At 39.0% G+C, this 25,329-nt stretch overlaps 1 protein-coding gene across 3 annotated transcripts in view; it reads right to left on the reverse strand.

Annotated features, from left to right (window-relative positions):
* The window catches only part of KALRN (kalirin RhoGEF kinase), a 496,625-nt gene that overhangs the window by 191,398 nt on the left and 279,898 nt on the right, over positions 1-25,329 (reverse strand). For all 3 annotated transcript variants that reach the window (XM_084524614.1, XM_084524615.1, XM_084524616.1), the window contains one exon: positions 13,527-13,718. In XM_084524614.1, coding sequence (XP_084380740.1) covers positions 13,527-13,718 — 192 coding nt within the window. The remainder of the gene's footprint in view (positions 1-13,526; positions 13,719-25,329) is intronic.

Raw genomic sequence — 25,329 nt, forward strand, 5'->3', positions numbered from 1 at the left:
AGGTTTTGTGTTCTGCTTTCTCTCTCTCTTTTTTTTTTTTTTTTTTTTTTTTTTTTTCTCCCCTAAATGTACCTCAGCCTTTTGGAAATCCCAGAAATAGGAAACAGCAATCTCACCAATCTATCTCACACACATCCATTCATTCTAAACAGTCTTGACTACCAATTTCAAAACAACAACAACAACAAAATCATTTGAGTAAGTGCTCAGATGAGAATTTCCAGCCAGCTGTTCAGCAGATATCTGGACAGTGGCAGCAAGCCCCAGCCTCTCCTGGCTGTAAAGCCTCAGAGTGAACAGAGGTTTCCCCTTTAAGCTTTCTCTGAAAAGTGAGTGTAAAATTGCACCAACCGAGCAGGCAATCTGCCAGCAAATCCTAATGACTCCGCCAGAGAGACTATTTTCTGTGCCATGCCTGCCCCATTAACCCACATTCTGCTGGTCTATCCCACGAGGTAGCAGGATGCACCACGCTGCACCACTGCCCTGGGGAATGTCAAAGGATGCTGTGCTGCCAGCCCAGGGAGCTGCAAAGCAATTTGTCTCACAGGGAGCTGGAGGTACATGTGAAGCAGATGACAGACGCTGTGTGGGGGCGGCAAGAGAGCTGGTAAAAACGTCTCTGTTCAGAACGAGACGCACTGGATCCCCATCCTACAGGACTTCTTCTGCGATTGTGAATTCTGCCTGTCCTTGTACAGCAAGAGGAATAGAGAGATGCTCTAAGTGCCAGCTGATAGAGCTTTTCACAGTTAGGGTCCAAACCTAAGGCTGCCACCCCAAACTAAAACAAAACATTCCAAACCAGAACTTGTCCCAGCATGTCTGGTGATATCAGAGAAGAAAAAGCCCAGTTCTCTATGCCCTATCCTCACCTCTGCTTCTGACTCCTTGCTTGATAGGCTACAAGCCACTCATACATTTTAAAATATCTGCTTAATTTGAAGGCTTCTCATTAAGCTTTTCAGAGTCAGCTTTGAATATTTAGGGTGAACCCTTCTGTTTATTCATAAGTAGCATAATCATAATTCCTACTCTACTACTGGCCTAAAATGGAATGTGTCTGCTCCATTTATTTATATATTTTCACTTTCACAGAGGAAAGACATGATATAAAAAGGCAAATATTAATACAAGAAAAATATAATTAAGTAGTTAGCCTCATAATATAGAAGAAATAATGAGAACATATTTAAAGAAGCAAGCAGAGAACTTTTCCGTTTGTGGCCTGAGTTCCGGGTACTGAGCTCTGAGAAGCCACTGTAAAGGAAAATGTGTTTGTGCCTTTATCTATGAGTCACATTCAGAATCATCCTGGTTTTGAGCTGATCCCTGCTCCCGCTGAAACAGCAGGGACAGCTGGACTATAACAGGCAAGGACCATTTGGGGGGAAATATTATTTTCTCTGCTTATCAGATCTTCAAGTCACAGAGCACTTTGTAAATATAGAAGAGAAAAATGGTCATGCATATAAATCATTCTTCTGTTTTGAATTGGGAAAGCCAGTATATTTTTAATTTCTTGCTGCTTTTTGTCTTTTATTTTTTATTTTTTTCCCACTTCTTAAGATAACAAAAAAAAGCTCAGGGAATTTCGTTTACAAAAATGAAAGTGAAATAAATAACTTGCTTTATTGGTAGCAATCTTCCATTTTCCTGAAATTATCACATTAGAAAGGGCAGGGAATAAAATTTCCAACCCCCCCACTGGGACTTCAGAGGAAACTCCATTTTCAAAAGTGTCTCCAGAACCAATCTGTCAGCAGCAGCCAAAAGGATTTGGACTTTTAAGATCCTACATCATGTTTTGAGTATGCTTCTACCTCAAAGCAGTTTTGAAATACTTAATAAACTGCACTGTACTCACCTGGAACAGAAACACTTGTGAATTTCAGAGAGCACTCAGATATATGAACTCACATTAACTTCAGATGTTCCCATAAATGACCTCTGATTGTAAGGATTTGCATAATAAAAGCTATCAGAATCTAGGTCATCCTTGACTCAGAGGCCTCTAATCCTTTAGACTCCACCAATCCCTGGGAAATCCTAATACAAAGAATCAGTCAATATTAATAAGATTAGGAAGATCTTTCAGGAACAATTTACAATAGGAACCAGATTCAAAAACCTCCTACGTTATGTGCTACAACTGATGGCACCTGAAATAAATTACCACCAAGCCCCATTTGTGAATGCCACAGAAACGAGAAGATGAACTCCATGTCACCACAGCACCAAAGTCAGATGAGCTGTTAATCATGAAACAGAAATCACATCCTGGCTTGTTCGTGTTTGTCACAACTCAGAAAATCAGTCCCTATTAAGGCTTGATGTTTAATTCTAATGCAACTATTCAACTACTTTTAAAAATCCTCACTATTAAAACGCCAAATCATCAGACACTTTGTGCATTTCCTAATTCAAGCTGTGACACTCTCTTAAACAGCTAGCTAGCTCAGACTGAATGCACACTTTCAAATTTTTGTTGAAATTTGATATATTACACAGGCCAGCTTTTATGTCATATTTGCAGAATCCAACTCTTTTCTCTTTTATTCTTTGCATGAGCAGCATTTGTGAGCACCTGTCCCATTCCCATACATGTTCCAAACTACTGCTAATCTATCACCAATCCGTAAAGGATGTGTGTGTGGGGGGGGTAGCTGCAGACATTTCAAATACTAGCACAGTATCTACACATCCAGCTGCAGTGACTCTGTTTCACAGTGATGCACATGTCCAGAATACATTCTCTCTACATTGCATTGCTTAACACATTCTAATCCAAATATATAAAATCCTGCAAAATAATGAAGAAAAACGCAAAAATATTGTTTTTCAAATTGATCTGTGCTTTGGTACAGCTAACTGGATGTGGAAAGACTGATGCATTAGTGGCAAAACCTGAATTAATTCTATCAGAAAGAGCCAGCCGCAAATCAAACTCAAGGAAACTAAGTCTACAAGCTTTATAAGTGTTGATTGCACTGAAGTCTAAAGCAAATATCTAGCCCTAAAATGATCATGCTGCTCCATAGAGGCTCCAGAATTGAGACTTTATTTACCAAGGTAACCATGGCTTTCAACAAGAAAAACACTTCTCTTCTTATTACTAGGCCAGTGGAAAAGAAGAATGAAAGCCACCTCTTCTGGGGGAGCATCTGGCACCTCTCTAATGCACTGTAACAACTTCTCTGTCTTTCTTGGCTATAAAACACAGGCAGTTTCTCTCCATCCAGGAGACAATACTGCTCTCTATTCTCAGCTATTTTATCTGATGCAATACCCTTCATTTTACTCAAGTACTTAATGAGACCACTTACCGGAGGTTTGAAGGACATCTGTGCCTGTCACCTAGAAATTAATGCTTCTGACTTAGAGTAAGGGACCACTTAAAAAAAATAAATCTGAAACCTAGAGAGATTGCTGAGAAAATCTTGCCTTCATGTTTGGAATAAATATTAAACACCCAGTGTTTGTACACTGCGATGTGCAAATGTCACTGATGAGTTTTAACCCCCGCCTCCAAAACATTTTAAAAACATTGAGTAATGAGACCAGGGAAAAGCAAAGAAACAGTCAGTTCAATCCATGAGAATAACCACTGTACATTTTTTCATTCAAAACAAGGGTATTAATGGAAACAAGCAACTTTCCAGGGTATATCATCTACTCCTTTACAGCGTCAGCAAAGTGCCATGTGTTGCAGTGAATGCCACAAGAGGATTTGCATTCCAACTCAATAAAGTGAATGTCCATCACAGAAACCAAGGCTAAAGCAGAACTGAGAAGAATTCAGTGATATATGGGATTCCTCTTTTCCCACCTGACTTGCATTGCACACAGAAGTGTGCAGAGAACCAAGAGCATGCTGAGAAAAATAAAACAGATTTGTTCCAAAGAGAGATGTCCATCCATGCAATTTCCCCCTCCTTCTAAACCAGGCTTATACAAACCCATTCTGAGCAGTAAAACATCTAGCTATTTTACCATACACAGAAGGAGGTCCCATAAACCCTAGGAGGGGAGATAGATTTGGGAAACAGATTCTGTTTCAGGTTGATTTATGGCAGGACTTCAGCATGTGTATATGTTCATGTACCTGTTGTGAATCTGTTTTCACTGTGTGAAAAATTATAAATTTTTAAATTTATAATTTTTACATTTTTAAATTTATAATTTTTATTTTTTTTATTAAAAATTATAAATTTTTAAATTTATAATTTTTTTTTTTTTCTGCCTTGATTTCTCTCCACCAACATGGTGAAGAAAACAAAACTTCTCAGCATAACTAATTTCCAACAGCCATTGTTGTTCGCTCTTAGAATGCATCCAGGGCTGTTTAAATTGAAGGAAGTGATGGTTATAAATTAAGAGCATACTTCAACAACACTTTCTAAAGTCACAAAGGCATATTCAAGGTCTGATGGAAATGTCAATGGAAACACATCAAACAATGTATGTAATGATGAGCTGTAACGTGACCGCATACCACCAGTGAAGTGTCACATGATGACAGCATACCTAATAAAATGTGACAAGATAGGATATGACCAGACACTACATGTGATGAAATGCCACAATATGCAACTTCCATGGTAAGATGCAGCTGGTGAGACACCCTGCTGCAAGATGTAATGTCAAATATTACCAAACTGGTTGGGAAGAAATGGTGAGTGGAAAAAAGGGAACGTTCTGTGATAAAAAAATAAAAATCCGATCTCTTCCTAACCTCTTTCTTGCTTTTTCCCTTTTTCTTGCCAATTTCTTGACATTCATCCTTGGTTAGGTTGCATCTGGTGCTTCTGTATGCTAACACGTTTTAATTAGTAACCTTGCCTATGGCAAAAGGATTTGCAATGCCTAAACATCTGATGTTTTTTCCAAGTCCTGCATGGACCAGATTGATACAGCACAAAATAATCCCCTCTCAAGGGAAACGTGATTTGGGTAGTTACACTTCCATCAGGGAGTGTGAGATCCCCAGCCCAAGGTCATGTAAATGTAATTCAGGGCCTATTTGCTCTAGGAGAAGAGTTGGCTTATTACTGAAGAATCAGTTGTAAATGTTCTATGCTTTTGCTACCATCATGAATTGCAAAAACATGTTCACCTTCTAGTATAATTTTAATATGTTACTTGTAATTACAAATCTGGATGTAATTAGCTGCAGTAATTGTACTAAGCAAATCAAATTTCGCACATCTCCATACTGATATATGCTTGGAGAAGTTCTTCCTACATCAAAAGTTTTACTCAGATTTACACCAGTGTAATACAGTACAATTTGTTGCAGGAGGAGCTTTCCATATCTTCAAAATATGCTCTACAAATTCAGCAGTACACTTAAATAAATCCAGGTACTATTAAGTTTTCCTCTAAATTGTTCCCTGACTCTAAACATTTTGTTACTTCTCATATGGGGAGTTGCACTACCTCTTCCCTCTGTGCTTTTTCAATAGATTTGCTGTCTGACTTGCAGTCTTACCCTGATCTGCTGCTTTGAGACCTTTGCGCAACTTTGAGCTCTACAAAGGAATCTAGGAAGCTCAGAAATAAATCACTTTTGACACTTCTGAATCATTCTGAGACTTGCTAAGGATTAAACAAACTTGCGACCTTTCTCTTACCAAACAGTCCTACAGAATCCATCAACTGGAACCACTACACTGACATTAACCATTTTAAACTAGTTTTATAGGCTCTATTGCACATGTACACTTAAGAGGCAACAGAACGTGTCTTTTGAGTGATGAGTGAATTATAGGGGTGCTCCTGTAATGCTTTGATGAAGAGTACTCCCTACACAAATTGTCACAGGCACTGGCTGCCCACTCTGTTGCCTTTGTATACAACAACAAAAGCTGCAAGCCCACACACTGGGAATGGGAGAAGCCCACCTTCCTCATTATAAGCCCTTCCTTCCTTATTGTAAGACTAATAAAAGAGTACTTTAAGAGAGCTGGTGCCCCTTATTTAAAAGTGCTTATAAAGCACCCTTCTAGTTGCAGTATGAACCGCTGTTACTTGGAGAGGACGACATACAGGCTGAAGTCCCATCTCCATAACACACAAAACACATGCAAGGGTTTTCTGAAGCTGGTAATATTTGATTCATAGGAAGAAATCAGTCAAAATACCAACAATTGGCCTGAAAAATGTGGCTGTCAATGTACAAATTGAACTGAAGTCTGTAAGAATCCTTTGGTAAGGACATGGGAGAGAAAGACGGAAAGAACTTACCTTCCATGCATCTGCCTCAACTCTGCTGAAGGTTGGACAGTTAATTCTTATTAGCTTGATTCTGTCTCACAACTTTTTTTTTTTTTTTTATTTTTTTTTTAAGGAAGATCACAGATGGCAGAATTTTATTCACTAGAGGTCTGGCCACGCTTCAAACTCCTCTGCTCAAGATCTGGATGTGCTACCAGGATATCACAGCTCTCTCCACTCCCAGCTTCTTAATCCTTCACGAAAAAAAATCTTGCTTCTAGACAACAAATCGACAGGGAAGGGGGGCACACTGCACCACCCCAGCTGTCCTCATTCCTCAGCCCTCAGCCTCAGAGCTTTGCTATCATTACAGAAAAGATTTAAACTACCTGCAAAGAAACCACCAAAAAAGCAATGACTGGTGAATGCTTACCTTTGGGTCAAAGCCACGGGCTGTGCTCTGGAGATGGAAGAGGGTTTTGTTCCTATTTTTTTTTTTGCTTCATGGTAATTGATTAGTAGTAACTCAGAGTCAACTTTCACATAGCTCACACAAAAGTAATGCTTGTTTTACTAGCAGAGCTCTCTCTGTAGCCCCAGTTACCAGAATCATAATGGTAAGCTAGCAGGTAAAGAAACACATCTGTCTTCTTCAAGGCATCTGCCTTCCAGGCAAAGGGCAGCATACACATACATATATGTTACTGATGCATGCAGTGTTGTCTTTTCCCTTCATCCACATCTCCTGCTGTCTGCCAGCTAAACCACCTCTGATTGGAACATCAGAACCGTTAAAAAACCTAGCACTTGTTTAAAAAAAAACAACAGCATTTACTTAATCTCTTGTAAAAGCATTTGCTTCCTCCCCTCCCTTTATTTTGCAAGTTCTCTGTTTACAGTATTCCCTCTGATCAAACTACACTGATTCATCTCCCAAGAACCACGCACTTACTTGTAAAAAGCATAAATTTAAAGTTTGATGTTTCACAGTCATGCAGTGAGAGAAGGAGCAGGCATTTTCACAGTCCGCTTTTGTTTGCTGTTTTAGAAATCTCAGCTGGAAATATTAGTCCATTGAAGGAACAAAATTTTAATCTTTTCAACCAGACACGTGGTTTTCATTCACGCCCTGAAAAATGTTGGCATATTAGATGCCCCGTCAGAGCACATTTTAAGCATAGGGAGCCAATTTGAGTCATTTTAGTGTTTTGTGCTTTCACTGTTTTTAGATCTGGCCATAATATGAGAAAAGCAACAAAAGCACTGACCAGGATGGCAGTTCAGGAAAGAAGTGCTTTTGTGGGAACCATGTCCCCAGAATGAGACCTTTTCAGAGCTTCCAGAAGTTGCCAGAAAGTGGAATTGCTGAACTGATTATCCCCTTCATCATAAATCTGTATAATCTGATGGGTGGTTGCTCTGAAATGTCAATATTAACAGTTAAAGTAAAACAACCAATTATTAAGTTCAGTAACGTTAACTGTGAATCCTGGGTCAATTTACCACAAATGATAGGATTATACAATATATCCCTGAACCACTGCCATGTTTGCTCCATGATTAACTTTGATTCATTCTGTCAACTCTTCTGACTCGAGCCAATAGCAGCAACCCTTAGCCAGTGAGCTTTTTGCTCCCTGCTTCCCAGAAACTTCCTCAACATGAGATCCAAACCCTGTCAAAATTAGTGACCTACATTAAAATAATTTCCTAATCATGATACTCAATCGAAGCAGAGAGAATTTAATTTCACAGCCCTTGGTTATCAAGCAAAATTAAGTTAGCAGTGCCTGCAGTAAAACACTTCCTAAACGACGGGGTAAACCCACTTCCATTACTCACTTGAGTAGCCCCACTGATGTCTGTGGGGTGACCAAGGTGACCTGCTGAACACAAATAATGTAAGTCTTTCTAGGAAGCTGCCTGACACTTAATGGTCTAGGACTTTGTTCTCAGTTTCACATGGCCTTATCAGACAAGCTGTTCCGAGTAAAACTTTCCATACCAGGTATCTGCCTAAGGCTGAACTTGATGAATTTTGAGGTAAAAGGTCCTGAATGATAGGAAGGGGTAAAAAGAGTTATTCTGTCTGTGTTAGAAAAGGAGTCTTATTTCTGCTTGCATGAGATGCTCCAGACACTCCATGCTTTTAAGCAGGGGTTTGAAATTTTGCAGGGATACCCTTGATGTAAAGAACATATATTATGTCATCCCTGTGAAAATCTGCCCAAATTTGGTCACTCAAAAGACCTCTGTCAAATTCCAGTTTGCACACGTTCAGTAAGAACCTGCTAAGAGTTTGGCAGTTCTTTTTTTTTTCAACATTAAATACTTCCTGAGCTTGCTCATCATCCATTCTATGGGCCAGGTAGGCCTGGCAGGCTCCTCATGGCACTGCAAGCACTGAGTGCCTCTTTGTACTGCTCTGACCCACTAAAAGCCAACAAAGCCTGGACCTGCCTCTCCTACTTTTCCTGGTTTTCACTGTTCTGTTGCAGGGCTTGGGGCAACACAAAGGTGGAAACCTGAAATCCACTGAAAAATGGGAAATTTAGAGGTGCTAAGACATGCTTTCCATATCCCGAAGAGCTATGAGGCATTTGCAGAACTGTTTTGGAGTTCAGGTTAAGACCCATGTGCTGTAAATGGATCCAAATGCAAAGTTCCTCCTTGTATTTTAAGTTAGTGACTTCATGATCAGCCAACACAAGTAATGCAACAAACCTTTACTAGAGCTACATACAGAATACAGGTATACTTTCTCTTAAACACCCACGCAAATTCTAAAATCCTGCAGATGGAGACAAGACTTTATTTGCAGGTATTACACACATGTAAGTGTAGCCTAACCTCAACAGTTACTTGACAAAAGCAATTTCTGGGCCTTTCTATACTGTTGTTTAAACCTGCGACTCTGAAGCTGAATCAGAAATTGCTGGTAGCACTACGTCCTGCTTCCCTAAGCAAGAGAAAACAAAACTGTGAGTGCTAAACAGAAAATCTGTAGGGAAAGTGAGGACGTCTACAACATATTGTCATTATTTATTTATGCAAAAATATTTCAAAAGTTAGTAATGATATAGAAATGTTGATAGTGCCCTTTTGTGTCTACATTTTTATACTTGGAATGATAAAGTCCACTTCAGAACCATAAATATAAAACTGTGAAACGTTAAGGTTCAGACAAATAATTATTTGCACTGAGGTTTTTCAGTCCGCAGGGTGAGATCTTATCACATCTGCGAACTCTTCTCCAAGAGGCTCAAAAACTATTCTCATTTAAACAAAATGAAATGGCAGCCAAGAATCTTGTATTATTATTTGATCCTAGAAGCTGAGAGCTCACAAAAGAACATCAACCATCATGAGATTTGTGATAGAATTGCAAGATCTGGCAATTCTGCCACTAATTGATTTAGATCTGAAATAAGATCCTGAATTCAATCACACTTAATCCTGAGAGAAATGATTCAGGTACAAGTCTGTTGGAAGCATTTCTCCCTCTGACAATAATTTATAACTTTATCCTGCCATACAGATAATTGGATTTGATTCCCAAGGTAACAGGTTTCTGCTCACACCATCAGGAATGCCTTGCCTAAAAGAGTATAAAAATATTGATTAAACACTGAGAGCATCATGAATACTGTAGGACAGTGAGACACAACATCTCTTTTATAGGAAAGGCAATAGGACAACTACCTCACTCACGAGTTATGATACTAACAGTCACTTAGGGGACTGCTCTAAATTTGTGCTTCTAAAATGTTTCTACCATTTCAGAAAGTCATAATTTTAGCCTATTGCATGTATTCATACAGTAAGACTGCTTAAAAAAAATCTGAATTATTATTATGTTTAATTGTTAGTCTTTCGTATTCCCTCAACTGTATAGGTCAATGTTTAGCATAAAGAATCCTATCATGATTATTTGACATGAAGTGAGCAGTGATTCAAGTCTGCTGTGGTATTAAGAAAAAATTGCTTCTAGCTTTCATTGCTCATGGGATATCTAGATTTAAAGTTAATTCAGTACTATGTATTGTCCTGAAGAAATTCTAGCAAGGAAGATTTTTAAAAGAAACATTTATTTGACAAGATGGCTTTTTAAAAATGGGAGCTATTGAAAGTTTCTCAGATGCTGGAAATCTTAGTAGTCACACATAGAGACGAAGAGGTGAGCAGAGTACAGGTGAAGCAGTGAGAAGTTCACTGTCGATGCACTCAGCCACGTCTGGGAATTACTGCATCAGAAATGCAATTCATCTGCTCTAGGAAGATTGTCAAAAGCAACGTGTTTGCTGCAGGAAGATATTTCGGATATTTCCATAAAAAACATGTCAGTAAGACTGATTCTTTCTACTTAACTCTCCCTTTCAACAGTTCTGTCTCAGTAGATTAATATATCAAGAAATAATGAGAATTTGGGAAAGTTAGATGAAAAATACATCTAGGCCATAGTTTCCTGCATTATTGCCAAGAAAACACTAGGCCAACTGTTTATTCATTTCCAAGGTCATAAGAGAAATACTCGTTAATAGTTTAAGAAATGGTTTCTTTAAGAATTACAAAGGCTGAAATGAATAATGACAGTTAGTATTAAGTAATTAATAACGTCTTCTAGAATAATGCAAAACATGCCAGGTGTTAAACACCCTAACATGCCAGCCAAACGGCTTTCTCCTTGCCCCAAGACACTCCCAGGTGAAGTGTTTAAATGGGCACAGTACAGCAAAGTACCAAGCACAACGCTGCAGGTAGGAGAGCAGGGTTAATCACGGAGGCATGTGTTGGCACTGTAGCTGGAATGCCTCCTGGTAAAACAGCAGCAATGGATCTCAGATGTTCCTGTATTTCACTGCTGTAGCAAAAGGATTTTTGCCTTGCCATCTGCTAGAATTTAAATCTGACTCCACACTCTTTCTTTAGCTCAGCTAAAACTGCCATTGACTCAAACAGAATTTTGCTTGATAAACCCTACCTTTAAAATTGGAATCTAATGTTATCTTTGTTGGACTGAAATGCCAGCTAATACGGTGGATTTACTTTTAAGCAATTTTGGGAAACTAGCATGGGTGGTACATGTCTGGCCTGGGCAAGTGGCTAGAGCAAGAACCTGCATTGGGTCCAGCCCAACCCTGTAGATGTTCTCACCACAGCTGGGTGCATCTCCTGGTCAGACTCTGGGGAGAAATCAGCTGAGCTCAGATATGAAACAGAGAAAGGACATAATATTATCAGAGGCAAGGTGGAAAAGGAAGGATGTTTGTATTTCTTCATTTTTGACAAATTCCACTATCTGTTTTTCACGTTGAAAAACAACAAATACATTGGTTAACATGTCAGTTTAAAATATACGTGCAGAAACGCATCACTGAAGGAGGCAGGTAGTGACACACAAATAAATTCAGTGAATTTACTGAATGACCTGAGTGTTCAGCCTCCCCAGGAGTGGAGATAACACAGGGGTGAAGATGTGAAAACTTTTCTTGCAAAAAGCTACTGTGCATCCTCCAGATATTGGGGGGAAGGTGCTGCAGGAGACTGCAATAACTTTTGCAACCTCTTTCCATCCAATCTAATAGCTATCATTTACCGTGATTAACATGGATCTCTGGATTCATCTTGACTTTGCTGTATTCCACTTTTATGCCACAGCTCCCTCATCTGTCCCTCTGGAGTGAGAGAGCTTAGGCACCCAGAAGAGCCTGTCCACTCCGAATCTCCCTAAAACTGACTGCAAGTACTTATGGGGTATCACAGCACCCATCTGTCCCAAGGGTAAATGACAATAAGGCTGAGATTAAGGGTTCACTCTTAATACCTAGTAAACAGCACTGATTCTCTTTATTTAAAAAAAGATTCTCTTTTTAATAGTTTCAAAAAAGATTGGTGTTTTAGTACATCTGCATTTTTATACCCCCAAAACATGGCTCACTGAAACCAGGTGAGTGCAGCTGGCCAGCTCCCTTCTTGTTGAAGAAGGTTAGAGGTGAGCATTCTGCACTGCAACCCAAAACCTTCACACAGGGAAGCTTTAGTTCCCAAACCCAAATTAGGCCACTCAGTACCAGGAATCATCAGAAGAAATTTAGATGATAGAAAACATTATACTGATAGCTTCCTGGCATGACTAGTCACCACCTGCACAGGTGAGGCAAGGTTAATCACAGTAAGAAACTGTTATGAAATAATTTGAGTGAGGAAATAACCAATTAAGTTTCTCCTGTGGCAAACCAAAATAGCTGCAATCATTTGAGATACACTGGAAACAATAGTACTATTCACAAGCTTAAAGTACGTAGTTTTTTTTTTTTTTTTTTTCCTTCGTATATTTCTGAAGCAGGACATAAAAGGAAAACCCTCATGTATCAACAGCTATAACAGACATGCTGAATCTCCAACTATCTTCCACGCACACATATATACGAATGTGTGCATACACCCTCTATTTAAGGAGGCTCCCCAGCACATTAAGACCTGCTACATCCAACTTGTTTGTAACATGTAAATCAACAAACACAAGGTAAAGCTTCAGTTTCTAACAACATCTTTCTGATTAAGTGTGCTGTTGCAAACAGATGCTACAGACCATGAAAACAACCATTCTGACTAATTCCATCTCTCTCAGCAGAAAGCCTATCTTTAAAAGTCACTCATCACTGAATGGCCTTTGGTCTGCAGAAAAATGTGAAGTATGCTTTAATTACATCCCCAGTGGCCTCCCATTTGATGGCCTGTCCACTGTATCTCTGGCGAGACAGCCTTATCTCTGGATATTTTTCAATTATGCTAAATTGCATTTATTCAGGTCTTCACTGATTCACTGTATCAGTATGTGGCTGTTTGCTCTTTACCCATAATTTTGAAAAGTGAAGTCTGCCTCATTAAAAAATGTAAGATTTCCAGTAACACTTAATGGTTACATTAATTAACATTTCATTCAAATAGAATTCCTCTGATGATATGTATCATCCTGCAAGCATGTTTATATCTAGTGTGTTAATATCAACTGATGTTCTTACAAGAAAATTCTTGCTTTATGACATAAATTCTAGTTGTGAATTAAGCACCATTTGATCTGTTTGTTATGTAATTCCTTAATTTTACTGTGCTATTTTGCTCATGTGTTTCATTCACATTTTGTTTTCTCTTTACAACAGATATTCTTATGTATCAAGCACACTAGATTTCAGTCTGGCACAACGATGATGCCCTTTCAATTTTATCTGGGTTTTCAGTTTGTACCCAGAGTCAGCCTCTTGCAGCACTGTGCAGTACACAGAAAAAAACCCTCATGCACATCTTACCTCTTTGGTGTGGGTATGGAAGGAGACTGACATGTCCAAGAGAAGTTTCCTCTGTTCCACCCTCCGGACAAAGTCCTGAATCCGTACTTCCAGATGCCGGGCTGCTTTATAGATCTCTTCAGGGTCACATTCCCCAGTCTGAGCCAGCTGCTCTGCAGCCTCTAAAAGCTTGTCTGCATTGGTGTACGTATTCTACCAGCAAACAAAGCAAGAAACAGAGTATGAGTAATACAACTGTGGCAAGTATACCCCTGAAACAGGCTGTTTATACTTTCAAAGGCATGAAAGCAAGTGATTACTAGTATTTTAAACAATAGTAATAATTCCTATGGGTGCTGCCATCTGTGGAAAGAGAATGTATAAAGCCACACAGACTAAGCCTTGAGTAGGCATGAAACAATTTCTTATTTGAAACACACCACCCCACCCCAGTCCAGGCACAGCAACAGGACTGTGCACTTGTTTATTTCCAAGTCCCCTGGAATTTCTCAAAGATAATGTAATGAAGCAAGGGGTCTCACCACCTCAGAAGCCAATAGTGCTTCATGTGACACTGGGCTACAAGCTCACTGCAAAGGCCTCCCAATGGCTATCACATTACAGCATGGAACCAAGTCAGCCAGAGATGCCTCAGCCTCAGGAAACATTTCCCTTTCAATGGCTTTTGTGAGATAAATTGAAAGACTGTATCTTGAAGTTCCTTCTGTATTTTTCCCTCTTGTCTGCTGTTCTGCACTGTATTTCTAAGCAGAGTAGGTCCACTTGATTAGCTGGCAGCTGCCAGTATGCAACGCTTAGATTGGTTTGGAGGGGTATAGTTTCCAGACTGCCCGAGCCATGTACCTGCCCTCCATTACAAAAGGATTGGAACACTTCACTGTCCTGATTTACCCCATAGCCATGGCCTTTGCAATATGAGACCCCTTACCCCAACAACACAGAGGGAACTGAAGAATGCAGAAGTTCCATGAAGTACCCAAGACATGCTAAGCTGAAGGAAAAGATGTGAATCCTACTCCACCAAACTTAACTCAGTGTTCAGAGTACCCGCTCATCCTTTCTCTCCCTCTTTCATGTTTGCAGAAAACACCACCGAACCAATACACCTGAGATTCCCATAAATAGCAGCAGAAAGGTAATGGGAGTGCAAACATCTTCTCCATAGCCAGGAATTAAAGATAGTCAGCCCTTGCTGTCACAGAAAAGCTTTCTTATCTCAAGTTGAGGGCTATAGCTCTGTGGTGTTAAACACTTAATACAGAGAGACAAAGATATCAGCTTGATGTAGGGAGTTTCCAGTACTGGGTGGGATCTTCAGAAATGCTCAGCCTTGGCCTACGACTGCTCCCACTGGGAATTTTAACTTCCCCATCAATAGAAGAAGAATTGTAGCACTTTCCTTTTCAAAATCCTACTGAGAATCCTCCTCAATTTAAAAATGCATTAACTTGAAACATATACTTAAAAGACATTTCAAAACTGTGGACACACATACTTCAGAGCATTAAAGGAACACTGTCAAACATATAAGCCATAAATCAAATCCTGTTGTTCTTACTAGGATAATACCTTGCTACAATCAATAGCTGTTACTAAAGAAAATATTGAACACAAAGATGGAACGCTGGCTTCCAAGTGTTTAATGGGGAAAAATATTTCCAGTTATAAAAAGCAAAAAGAAAACAGCTCATTCACTGTTCATTTTCCCAGTTTCTGAGGGCTGACTATAAATACATGGTATTTGCATTTCTCCTTTTGGACTGTGAAGAACACATTCTAGACAGTTTTGTTACCAACAGTAAATTTTTATTCCCTCACTTTCAGGTCACTGCTGTAATGGCTAGGTTGTTAACAGTGGCAAAACTTTATGTTTTAATAACCATTTTTTGGAAACCTCTTTAGCTGAGAATTTGTAAAAATTTTCCATTTAATATGATCTGTATTAGGGTCCAGTTTCACTTAACAGCATCCTTTCTGAATAATCCTCTTCCAACAGTATTTGGAGCACGTGCCAAAGCTAGCACTGTTTTTCAAAGTCTATTTTACTCTTGGCTTTTTTCATATATTACCACTACAACAGCACAAATACCAGTGCAGCTCCCTAGGGAGAAGACTGTCCCTTGCTTTTGTGTAATATTTAGTACTCTTTTAAACACATTCACACCCTGCTTATAGAACAATTCTGAGAGACAAACACCTTGTTGAGACACAGTATGAATACAACTCTCATACTTTTATGCTAGCACCTACACACTTGCGTCCATCTCAGCTGAAAACCATCGTGAGTTTACTGATCCCAAGATGTGAGTTGGAGTGAGGTGAGTTCACTGATGTGATGATCAGACACAAGTGGCCTGGATGGCACGTCCTGGATGGTGAAAAGAGTGTAGGCAGAGCCCTAGGCTTTGAGGAAGAAAAAGAATGAAGATTGTCCTCAAAAGAGGCTCTGGCCATTGTGTACAGACACTAAAGGATGCAGTGGTCCTTCAGTAATCCCTCTGTATTACACAACATTCTCCAAAGGCAAATGGAATTTTCTACAAGGAAGCTGGCTGCGTGTAGATGGAGATGTATATTGTGTTTGCCCAGGGCTCTGCCAGGCACTGTCAACATATGACAAAAGTTTGCATCTGCAAAGTATTCATACCTAAATTTGGCCAAGACTGCTATAGCTGTGAACACTTAGCGTGGACAACAAGTCTGAACACAGCACATTTTGAGCTTGGTGAAATCTTTGTCCCCCTGCTTTTTATCTGTTCCTACGAAGCTCCCAGCTAATTATCTGGGTTTTAAAAACAGGTGCAGTTTATGATAGGAAAAACACTAATGTCTTCATCCCTGCCATTCCAGAAGGAAGGGTTGGTGCTGAGAGATTTCCAGCTCAGTGATGCAGATTCAAGAGGTTTAGATACACTTCAGATAAGCAACCACAGCTGGGAGTTAACCGCACTTGCCTTGAACTCCAGAGCTTGATGTATTTGTGAAAGGATTGTCATCTACTGTCAGATGAGATACAAATACAGCATATGCCAAATAAGCTAGAGGTTAGTTCTTTAGTGAGAGCCTGTGCTATTTTTGTTTGTTCTGCTCATTTGCTTCAAGTGCAAATAAATCATATTGAGTTGTTACATATATCAAATATTTTCATGTACATCTATCTCTCTACAAGTGCCGTATTAAAGCTATGTTCAACCCGAGAGCTTCAACCTGGTTAGTACTATAATGCTCCACTACTTGCCTGCTTCGCACTTTCACATTTTTGTCCCAAGCTCCCTCTCTTGATAGCAAGCTCTTCAGAGCACAGGTCCTTTTTTCATCTGTTCAAAGCACTTTGTACTTTTTTGGTGTGACATAACAAGTACTAGATCAGGACACAGGGGGAATCCAAGAGAGAATTAGGTCTCATGATGAAGAAAAGCATATAATAAATAGGTCTTCCTTTACAAATACCTTCTTGTCCCCCCTGCCACAAGAGTGCTTCAGATTCCCAGCCCTCCCAAGACCTGGAAGGATGTACCCAGAGCACCAGATCTAGGTACATCTCCACAATGGCACCGAGGTACAAAACCTTGGCAGACATTATCATCTAATGCAACCACTAGAAAAAAAAATGTTGCTAGAAGGATATTCATAGTTATCCCCTTTTCTGCAAGTGCCAGCCCCACAGAATATTTTCTATGGCATCCTGAGGAAGAAGATGCCAAAAATGGCTAATCCCTCTGGAAGGCAAGACCCTACACAGAATCTCTCTTCTACATAGGGATTTGTGGAAACTAGTTCCTGTTAAACAATGATAGCACCAATTACACACAAAAAAATCTTGGAGCTGTAACATGATATGCTCTCTGAAAGTTTAGTGGTGCATGGTATTTTTTCCTAAAGTTGCTTTAACGCCTGAGAAAACTCAGAATCCTTGAATTTCTGTCTCAGTGATCTACTAACTTGCATTACATACTTCTGAAACATTTCAAGAGCAAAACCTATTTCTATCTCAAATCTCTTAGTATCTTTCTCTACTAATCTTTCCATGATCACCTACTCATCTTGCGAAATCTGCAATTACACAAAAAAAGTAAATGCATGCCTCAGGCTTCAGAATAAGAACAGCTGGAGTATATGATTTTGGAATTCATTTTTTCATCTGTCTTCTGTTTGTTGCAAATAAAAAAAGAAACACAGGAAAAGAAACAGACTAGCAAAACCCATACAGTAATCCCTACCACAATTCAGAATGAGAAGTGCTTGCAGTTTGATCACATAGCAATATTTGCTAATAAGATTCTCATAATTTTGGTTCTTAATTTTTAAGAGTTTGACATTCTGTAGCAAGCTAAAAAAAAAGACTGCTTATGAGAAAAGCTGATGTGAATTTTCCCCATTATACTTACTACTCTATCCTTTTTACTTCATATCAACAAATGCTAAAATGCCATGATCAATTTCTGTCTCTGAGCAGATCTCATCTGATTCCACCATGTCTCCAGGTTAACATGTGTGAAGCTGTAGCAGCATCAGAAGTGTGCTATCCCAACACAGCTCCTTCAGCTAACTGCCTATGAGATTTCCTTCAAGTTGAAACCAACATTACTGTGTCCATAATCCTTGTATCATAGATGTATTTTGTCAACCATTCTCTCCAAATCTATCTAACCCAGAGTAGGAGTTGCACTGATTCTCAACATCGGAGAGTACTGGCTGCATGCAGCCAGTGCCGGCCTCACCTGCTACGGAGAGAGAAAATTGCATTACAATGCTTACTAAAACAATTCTGCTTTGAAAGACTTTGGCATATTTTTTCTAAAAACAAACAAACAACAACAACAAAACAAAGAAAAAAAAAAGGAAAAAAATATATACCTGAATAATGCATCAGTTAATTATTGTCCCAAAGTAAAGGTTAGAGGTATGAGAACAGAAATATTTTGCCTTTCCTGTTTATGATATCTATTGCAACCTAAAGTCTAACAGTTTAGTCACTTAGAGACAAATTATTTTGAAAACATTTGAAAGATCAGATTAGTGCAGCATTTTGCTTTTAACCTAAGGGTATTTTTACAAAATGATTCCACATAAAGATTTTCCTTCAGTTCTAGCAATTAAACTTATAACTAGTTTATTGCTGCATGTTTCTATGCAGATTACATTGAAAACGGCTGTCTAATAGTTGTCCAGGGATGAATTTATGGCTAAAAGTTGGTCTTGTTCCCCCCTCCAAATAATCTCCCCTTTCATGATATTTTACAGCTGTTTATTATATCTGAGAAATTTTCATGGTACCTGTCTCCAAGATGGAGATCCTGGTCTCCAAGATCTCCAGAGTGATGTGAACTATGCTGATCAGCCAGAGAAAGACATTTCGTTGCATGAATCAGAAGCATGAGGCAGGAGAATGGGGCAGGTGATCAGATATATCGTTGTGTTAAACCCAGACTACATACCTCAGACACCTCACTTCCTAAGAACATGTTTAGATACGCTGAAGAGGAATGAGGCAGCACTGGTCTGCCTTATTCCATATTGATCAAGTTCTGGTGCTGTGGAAGGAAGTTCCAGGCAAAGGTTTCTCATATTCTTTCAGAGTTGTGTCACCCGGGTTTTACCACATAAATAATGCAGAAAAGATGCCACCTCCAGACACCAGTAAATACTGACAAGAGAGAGAACTTAAATGACTAGCTTAGACCTGATCTTCTTGACTAAAGACAAGTGATGGGAATCCAATTTTATGCTTTCAAGCTGAAGTTTAGCAAAATTATTAGATTTTCTCTGATGTGATACCTTCTCTGTGAGCTGGAACTTGCTCAACACTGAAGATGAAATTCCAGTATTATTACTCCTGCAGTGAGGATGGGATGTTGAGACAAAGGTCAAAGCCTGATCCATCTCTCACTGAAAACAGCAAAAAGGATCCTACTGACTACAGTGAGAACTGGGTCAGCCTCTGAGTCATTGACTCAAGAAGGAGAAGGAGACAAAAAACGGTGAAGTGCTGCAAGCAGACCTCTGGAAGCCACGTACCTCTGTTCAGTGCATATAGGAGAGCAGGCAGCATTCCTCCTCACAGAAACTACAACATGATTCACGTTCACAAAATGATTATGGAGCTGATTCTGCATTTCTTCTCAATCCTTATAATCTATTGTTGTCCTTTATTACCAAGTTCAGTTACTGTTAACAGATATTTGCTCAGGCCACTTTGTTAAAAGTAGCTCTGTTTTTTTTGTTTAGGTTAAATGATGTCACAGAGAGGCTTTTGTTGGAGCATTATATCTTTAGTAATTTGATATTCTAAAGGTAAAATGAGTGACCACGATGAAGGATTCCTTTGATAAATAAATCTGGGGTTTAGAGAAGCATCCATCTTTGTCAAAATTCCTCCTCCCTGAAGGGCAAAGGCTAAGTGTATATGATGATCTAATGTAAAATGTGATTTTATTCAGTTTCAATTTCACATAATCAAATCAAGACCTATGTTCTTACTTGTGTTCTATTGCTCTAATTCAAAACAGACTTACAAGGAACTATGGCTACACAACTTAAAGGCAGAATGTCTCTCTGAGGTCATGTAGCCACTTGCTCTATTGATACAGGATCACTCCCTACTGTACACTAGGAATGGATACAGTAGACCTTTCTTAAAAACATCCAGATTAATGAAGTTTCCATTATAATCTTTAGCAGACTGATCTTTCCTTAAATCTGACGATTCATCTAAGGCTTTTCTTGTCATAATTCTGCACCAGTTCTCTTTACTCTGTCCTTCCTGAAGTCTGAGATCTTCAAATCCTAGAGCCTGTTATATTTTCTTTCGATGAACACTTAAGACCATGCCTACCTTTAAATGAGTGAATAATAATCACATCTGTTTAAGTAGTTTACCAAATGAGGGTCTCAGGTAGGCTTATGAGTGCAAGCATGTACGAGTTTGTGTCCAAATTTCAACCTCTTGACAATTTCAATAAAATTACTACTGTTCTCAGGACTGCATCCTATTTGCCAATGTACTTGAAGAACCAGAGTGCCTGGAAAGTCATTTCAGCATGCAAGCACTGCATAGAAGACCTCTCCCAGCTCCTCAAAAAGTTATCCTGGAGCTGATAGATACATGGGGTTGCAATGTCCTGCCTCTCATGTCCTGTTGAGGGATTGTGGGTAATTCATGCTGTTTTAAATTATTTTTCTTTCAGACATTTTCTGGCTGAGCACCCGTATTTACTGGTCTATTGTCACTATCCTCACCAGAATTTGAAACTTAGCTCAGTTCAGAAACATCCACAAATTTCAGGAATGAAAATTTTACTCCTATTTCAAATGGTGAGGAGACCATGTATAAATAATAATATAAAATAAATAATAAATAAATAAATAATATAAATATAAAATAAATAATATAATAATATAAAATAAATAATACCATGCTGATGTTAATTACTACTTTAATCCACAAGTAGTATCATGGTTTCAGTGGGTTATTTAAGCATAAGGGATTTTTCAGGATGAATGAGAAACAAACTGTTCCCAAGAACAAACAAGGTAGATGCAACACAGCATCCTCACTAAACATGAAGAACCACGTATTTTTCCATGTATTGTTATTTTTTATTTATGCTTTTCCCTCAGGGTTCACCTACAAGCTGAGATGAATTTATTATTTGACATTACACATTACATTAAAAGCTCAAACCCATAAAAATGGCTTAAAAGTTAACTCAGTCCTTTAAACAAACAAGTAAGATTAGAATTATATATTATATATCAATATAATATAAATATTATTATATACATAGGAAATATAACAACTAAAAGAATTCTTTGTCCTACTTCATATTGAGGGCTTACTTTAGATTAAAACAATGTCACTTATGTTATATTTTAATCACATCAACTATTCATCTTAAATCAGGAGTGCAATCACAGTATAGAAAAATACTCTATTAGCACAATCACACTAATTAACTTTGCTGTGATCACAACTATTATTCAATGAAATGCAAGTGATACACATAGTGAACTAATGTTTTAAATTCCATCTAATATCACACATCACATCCAATATTAATAAGTATGCAAAGGCGTAGATATGCCCAAATACCACACACACACAAATCACAAACTATTAACCCAGTACTTCTTAGGTCAGCTTAACCATCACTGAATTTTACTGTCACTACTGAAAAAGACCATCCATGCAAGGACTTTAATCGGAATGCCTCCAAAGGTATTTTCTTCTCTGATAACCAAATGCTCAAATGCATTTTTGGCTGAGATTTAGACTTTTCAAACCTCTGCTGGGATTTTTTTTTTTATTTTTAATATTGCAAGATTCATTTTAGTTTTTGCTCCAAGGGGGAAGATGGGATTTCATTCTTTCTTTAGCTAGAAATGCTACACTCACCAAAGGTTTCACCCACATCCTGCCAAACCTCCTCTTTCCTCTCCATTTTATTTTAATGAGTTTATACGAGTAAGTTCCTCCGTTAAATAAACATCTAAGCACAAACTTAATATGAGACATGTAAATAAACCTACTCTTTCCAGAGAAGCAATCTGGACACTTCATGTGGTGTGTGTATCCACTTCATGTGGAGTGTGTATCATTGCAGGATTACTTTGGAGTCCAATACACATCTTTAAAAAGTTGCAGTTTGAAGCATGAGGAATACATACTACTTTACAGTTTGTGAGCTGTGATTCAAGAAGTTCTGATTTGCAAGGCTCCACACACAGGAGCTGGAAGAACACTCCTTTGGCACAAGAATGGTGTTTTAATCTCACAAAGCCAGCTTTTGGTGTCTTTCCTGAGACCTAAAGAGGTTGCCAGCTGAGAAAGCAGTGTTGCCCCAGGAAGGCTCATACGCTGGGTCTAATGCACAAACAGCTGTGTTTACAAACCAAAGAAATTTCTGAGAAAACAATTTTCTGAGACTGTATTGAAAAAAAAAATTAACAGTTTTAATTGAGGAGGTCTCATAGCCCTTCAAAGCCAGCAGTTATACCTTACTTTGGCACCCTACAGCACCTTAAACAGAAAGATTGCCTACTTACTATGTAGGCTCATTCTGTGCTTATAGGGGAAGGAATATGAAATACAATAGAGAGCTAGGTAAAGATCAATTAATACTCTTAGGAATACTTTCCTCTTTTTCTGTCAACCTATTGCTGTTCTAGGAAAAGAATATTTAAACAGCGCATTAAAACGAGATGATGAAATACTCCCGTTGTTGTTTCAATATTTTATGGATGGAGGGATGTACAAGAATAGTGGAAGATATCTGAAATGGACAATTATTGGCCAAATTTTATCCTAGCATGAAAACAGCTTGATACCTTCCTCTTTGAGAACACCTTTGCACAGTAACAAGCATATGGAAGTATGGAAGCATGGAACTGACAACAAGGACAGCAGAACAATGTTCGGGGGTCAGACGTGAAACCAAACTGGCCTTGCAGCCAAAAATTAACATCTGGTATTGGTTAGTTTTATGCAGAATGGTGAGGGTACCAGGAAATATTATGACTGCAAAATGACTTGTTAATCAAGTGATTAGCAAAGAGTATGAATGAGAGCTGCTGAAGTGACTGCAAGGTAACTGAGCCTTTGAAGAAAGCTCAACAGAGGTGAGAAAAGCATTTTGTTTTGCACAGATGACAAGGGAGCACAATAAAGCGAACTGTCAGGAGCAAACCAGAGTGTTCTGAAAGCTTCTCAAATGATAAATATTATCAACAAACCCAGAGAGTACATAGCAAAGCCTCCCAAGTTCTGTATGATAGGAAGGAAAAGGGAAAGAGAGTGGAGGAAGACAGCCGTGTGGCAGCTCAGAGGTGAGCAATCTGGGAGGACACGGTATTGTTTTCTGTCCCAAAGGCTCAGCTTGTGTCTTTTCTGAGCCCTGCAGACATGAGTGCAATCATGACAGCTTTATCAAGTCCTGCCGGCCTTCTCAATTGAAATAACTTCGGGCATTCTGGATTTAATATCATGCTCACAATTTGGAGGTTTCAAAGAAACAGTGATGACAGTATTAAAAGGCTTTAGACTGTCAGCAGCACTGGGAAAAGTCAGTACCAAAACCAACTGGCAGCACTACTGCCATGAAAACAGAGGTGGAAATAAAGCTATGACATGAATTCTGCAAACTCTCTGGCTTTGTTTCTAGTGTCTTGGTTTTTATGAAACCTGTTTTAAATAAGACAGCAAAACATTTCTTTCCCCACAGCCACTTCCTCAGCTGTGCCTCTCTTTCTATCACTGTAGAGATAGGTTATACATTTTTCCTGCAGCACGTCTTGAACGAGATGGGGCTGCTTATAGAACGAGATAATGTTTAACACAAGAAAATTCAGCAGAACTCTCTCCTGAATTCCCCAGAGCTTCCAGCTTACAAAATCCTATATAGACAAATACGGAGACCAGGCAGGCTGGACCACAACACAGTATTGTATATACATCACGTAACAATTGTATTTTTCATGCATGCAACGTAAGCTTCTGCAAAAAAACAGGTCTAACAAGAATTCATCACAGGACCCCAAGATTTGCAGCCAACTCTATTTTTCCATAAGTTAAAGGCCACCTCTGACAAACAAATGGATATTTGTGAACAACACGGACAGAAAAAACGTGCCGAAAGATGTGCCACAGCCTTTCAGCAGGGTCAGCGCGCTGCTGCTGCCTCTGGAGGGATGCAGAGATTTAATGAAATTTTTGCTGCTGCTCCTTTGTAACACAGATTACCTCCCTGACATGCTACACTGCATCAGCTCCTGTGCTCGCACCCAGGTGGGAGTGGTGTGGGAGATTTTCTCAGCGAGGCCACCGCATCTCCTGGTGCAGCTGAGCTGCTGTGACATGCTAGTGCTGTCTACATTCCCCCTAGACCCAGAGGGAAGCAAGGAGTCTTTTGGTACTCTCCTGGGTCCCTTGTATTCACCCACGCAAATCTGACTTGTAGCAAAGATGCACTTAAAAATTGGCATTTCCATCCAGAGGAAACCTCACACTTGGGTACACTGCCTGCCAGAGACAAAACATGATGAGAAGAAAATGTCAACACCTCTATTTTGCTGACAATTTGGACATTCCAATTTGGCAGAAGGGGAAGGTTTCTCAACATACCCTTTGAGCAGGACTGGTAACACACCACCTGCCCATCTCTCAGATAACCTCAGTCCCCATCCCCCTGCTCTCTGGCCTTCAGATAATTTGATGGCAAGTTTCTCTATTCTCTATCTACAAGAATAAGCCAGCCTCCCCAGCTTCAATTACAACTGAGGTAACTTTTGACTTCACCTCCTTGTTCCAGCTCAGCATCCTTAGGAGCAGGTCAGTGAGATCCAAAGGGATTCAGAATCTCTTCACTGTCAGCATTAATTCAGCTCTCCATCATGGTTTACACATAGGAATTTGTTTCAAATGAGTAGAAACTATTCTCTGAATCTTATTAGATTTATAAGCCCATTTTTCACCACTGTTATTTCAGTGACGTGAAATGTCCATACAGCTTACCCATCAAATTAGTTCTTCAGAGGTGTGCTGTGAAAGCAAAAATGGACTAAAGGCATTGTCTTCCCTACAACTTATAAGGATTAAGATCTTCTCTAACAGCTAGTGAGATGTACTGCATATTGGTAATGTGGAAAAGAAAATGAGTTTTCACTATCCTGGAAGAAATAAACTTTTTTTTTTTATTATTATTATTTTTTTAAAACACCCAACGTTCATACACTTTAGAGAAGTTTTAGACAGGGACCTACATTTTTCATGTTGGTCAGAATGCATTTGTATGGGGAACATTTTAAC

The sequence above is a fragment of the Aythya ferina genome, assembly GCF_964211825.1.
Source record: "Aythya ferina genome assembly, chromosome: 6".
NCBI classification, from domain to species: Eukaryota; Metazoa; Chordata; class Aves; order Anseriformes; family Anatidae; genus Aythya; species Aythya ferina.